The 2,016-nt window shown below is 73.4% G+C and overlaps 1 protein-coding gene across 1 annotated transcript in view; it reads right to left on the bottom strand.

The window, feature by feature from the left end:
• Window positions 1-1,978, bottom strand: part of RARA (retinoic acid receptor alpha) — an 8,095-nt gene extending 6,117 nt beyond the window's left edge. The window contains exon 1 of the mRNA XM_042027938.1: window positions 1,832-1,978. Coding sequence (XP_041883872.1) covers window positions 1,832-1,955 — 124 coding nt within the window. The 5' untranslated portion in view covers window positions 1,956-1,978. The remainder of the gene's footprint in view (window positions 1-1,831) is intronic.
• Window positions 1,979-2,016: the final 38 nt, after the last annotated feature.

Consider the following 2,016-nt stretch of genomic DNA (forward strand, 5'->3'; position numbering starts at 1 on the left):
GGGTGTGCCACGCACAATCTAACCCCACGTACCCCTCCCACACCCGCACAGCACTCCAAAAACCCCCAACAACACATGGCCCCACAGGGGCAGGGGGTTCCCACTGTTTTGGTGGGCTCCTACAAGATCTTCCCCCACTCTCAGGAGCTGCCTCGTGCCTCCGTTTCCCCATGGTAGCAGCCCCAGACCTCTCTGAGGGTATGGATGGGCTCCCCGTGCCCCCTGAGCAGCTCTGGCTGCTGTGCCAGCGCAACACGCCCCGCCGGGCAGGGCAGTGCCACGCTGGGCCAGCAGCCAGCACCGCGGGGCCAGCGGGCACAGCCGCAGCTGGCTCTGAGGAAACTGAGGCACAGCACGGCTGCTCCGACACCACCGAGCCCTGCCCGGGCTGGCACCCCCGGGCTGGGGAGACACGGCACCTCGTGTGACGTCGGGAGCGGGGCGCACAGCCAGGGAGTCCCGCCAGCGCCCGCCGCCCACGCGCCCGCCAGGTCACGGTCACCGTGACCAGAGCCCCGAGGTGCCCTAGCCAGGGAGGGGACCCACGTCCACCCAGCGCTGCGGCCCACGGGGAGGGGGCTCCGGCCCCCGCAGGACTGGGGGGCACAGAGAGGGGACAATGCCCCCCAGCTACCCTGCTCAGGGCAGTCAGAGCCGGGTGACCCTGCCCTAAGGGGTGGCGCTGGAGCCTGGGACCCCCCTGCCCACCCTGCCTGGGCGAGGCCTCGGAGGCAGCCCCCCCCTCACAGAGCCAGCGGGAGCCCCCGCGTGTCCCCAGCGCAGACAAAGGCCCCTCGGCCGCGCTCGGTGCCAGCGCAAAGGTCGAGCGGCCCCGAGACAATGCGGGGAGTGAGACCGGGGTCCACGGCCACACACCCTTTGCACAGCGCCGGCCACGGGCACCCCGCAATGGGCCCCCGCCCTTATTGGGGTGAAAAGTCCCACGGAACCCGACAGGAGTTTCCCTGGGTTGTTGTGGTGGCCCCTGGGTGCCAGGGCACCGGCTGCCCACAGCGGGGGCACGGGACTCCTCCAGCCCCTCCAGACCTCACTCGCCCCCCACACAGTGGGCACAAACCACAGCAGGGTCCCACATCCCCTTGGGGGAAGAGCTCTCAGGCTGGCCGCCACTTGGGGTGCGCTGCCCGTGTCCCCCTGCTGCCCATCCCGGTACAGCGGTGTCCTCACGCCCTCCCTGCCCCCCCTCGCACAGGGCATGGGTATGGGAGGGGACACCGGGCTGCGACCCCTCAGGGACACAGGGCAGGGTCCCGCCAGCAGGAACAGAGCTGGCCCGGCCTCACATCCACACCCAGGACCCCCGGCCCAGGGGGACCCCCCGATCCGGGGCAGGGTGGGGGCCCAGGCTGGGGCTCCCCTGCGCCTGGGCAGCAGCGGCGGCTCCGTCTGTAGTTAATTGGATTTTCCCGGAGCCTTTATCAGGAGAGAGCGAAATTCCCGGCGGAGCCGGCGCTGCCTGGACCCCGCTGCGGGAAGGGGGGGGGCGAGAGGCGACCCCCCTGCCCCCCTTCACCGAGCTCGGCCCCGAGGTCCTGACTGCCCCCGAAATAGGGGAGGGGGTGCTTAAAGAGCCGGTGGCATCTGCGCATGGAGCGGGTGGGGAGACGGCTGGGGGGGCTGAGCCCCGCACCCCCCCGGGACCAGCACTCAGCTCAGCCCCCCGCCCACGGCCAGGGCCCCCGCACCCAGCACCGCACCTCGCACCCATCCCCGCAGCCGCCCCCCACCCCCGCCCGGGTTTCGGGGCCCCTCTCCCCGGCCCGATGCGACGGAGAGGGGGCCCGTCCGCCCCCGGCGCGCAGGTACCTACAGCGGCCGGAGCTGCTCCACGGCGGGGGGCGGCGGGGGGGGCAGCCCCGGGGGCCCGGCCCGTAGAAATCCATGCGGAGGAAGGGGCCGGGGGGCAGCCCCGCCACCGCCGCGCCCTCGTACATGGCCCCGGGGCGGCGGGGGCGGCTCCCCCGGCCGGGGCGGCCCCGGGCGGTCAGTGCCCCC

Source organism: Corvus kubaryi, unplaced genomic scaffold, assembly GCF_017639235.1.
Source record: "Corvus kubaryi isolate FWS band 111438036 unplaced genomic scaffold, C.kubaryi_AGA036_p1.0 37301, whole genome shotgun sequence".
NCBI lineage: Eukaryota > Metazoa > Chordata > Aves > Passeriformes > Corvidae > Corvus > Corvus kubaryi.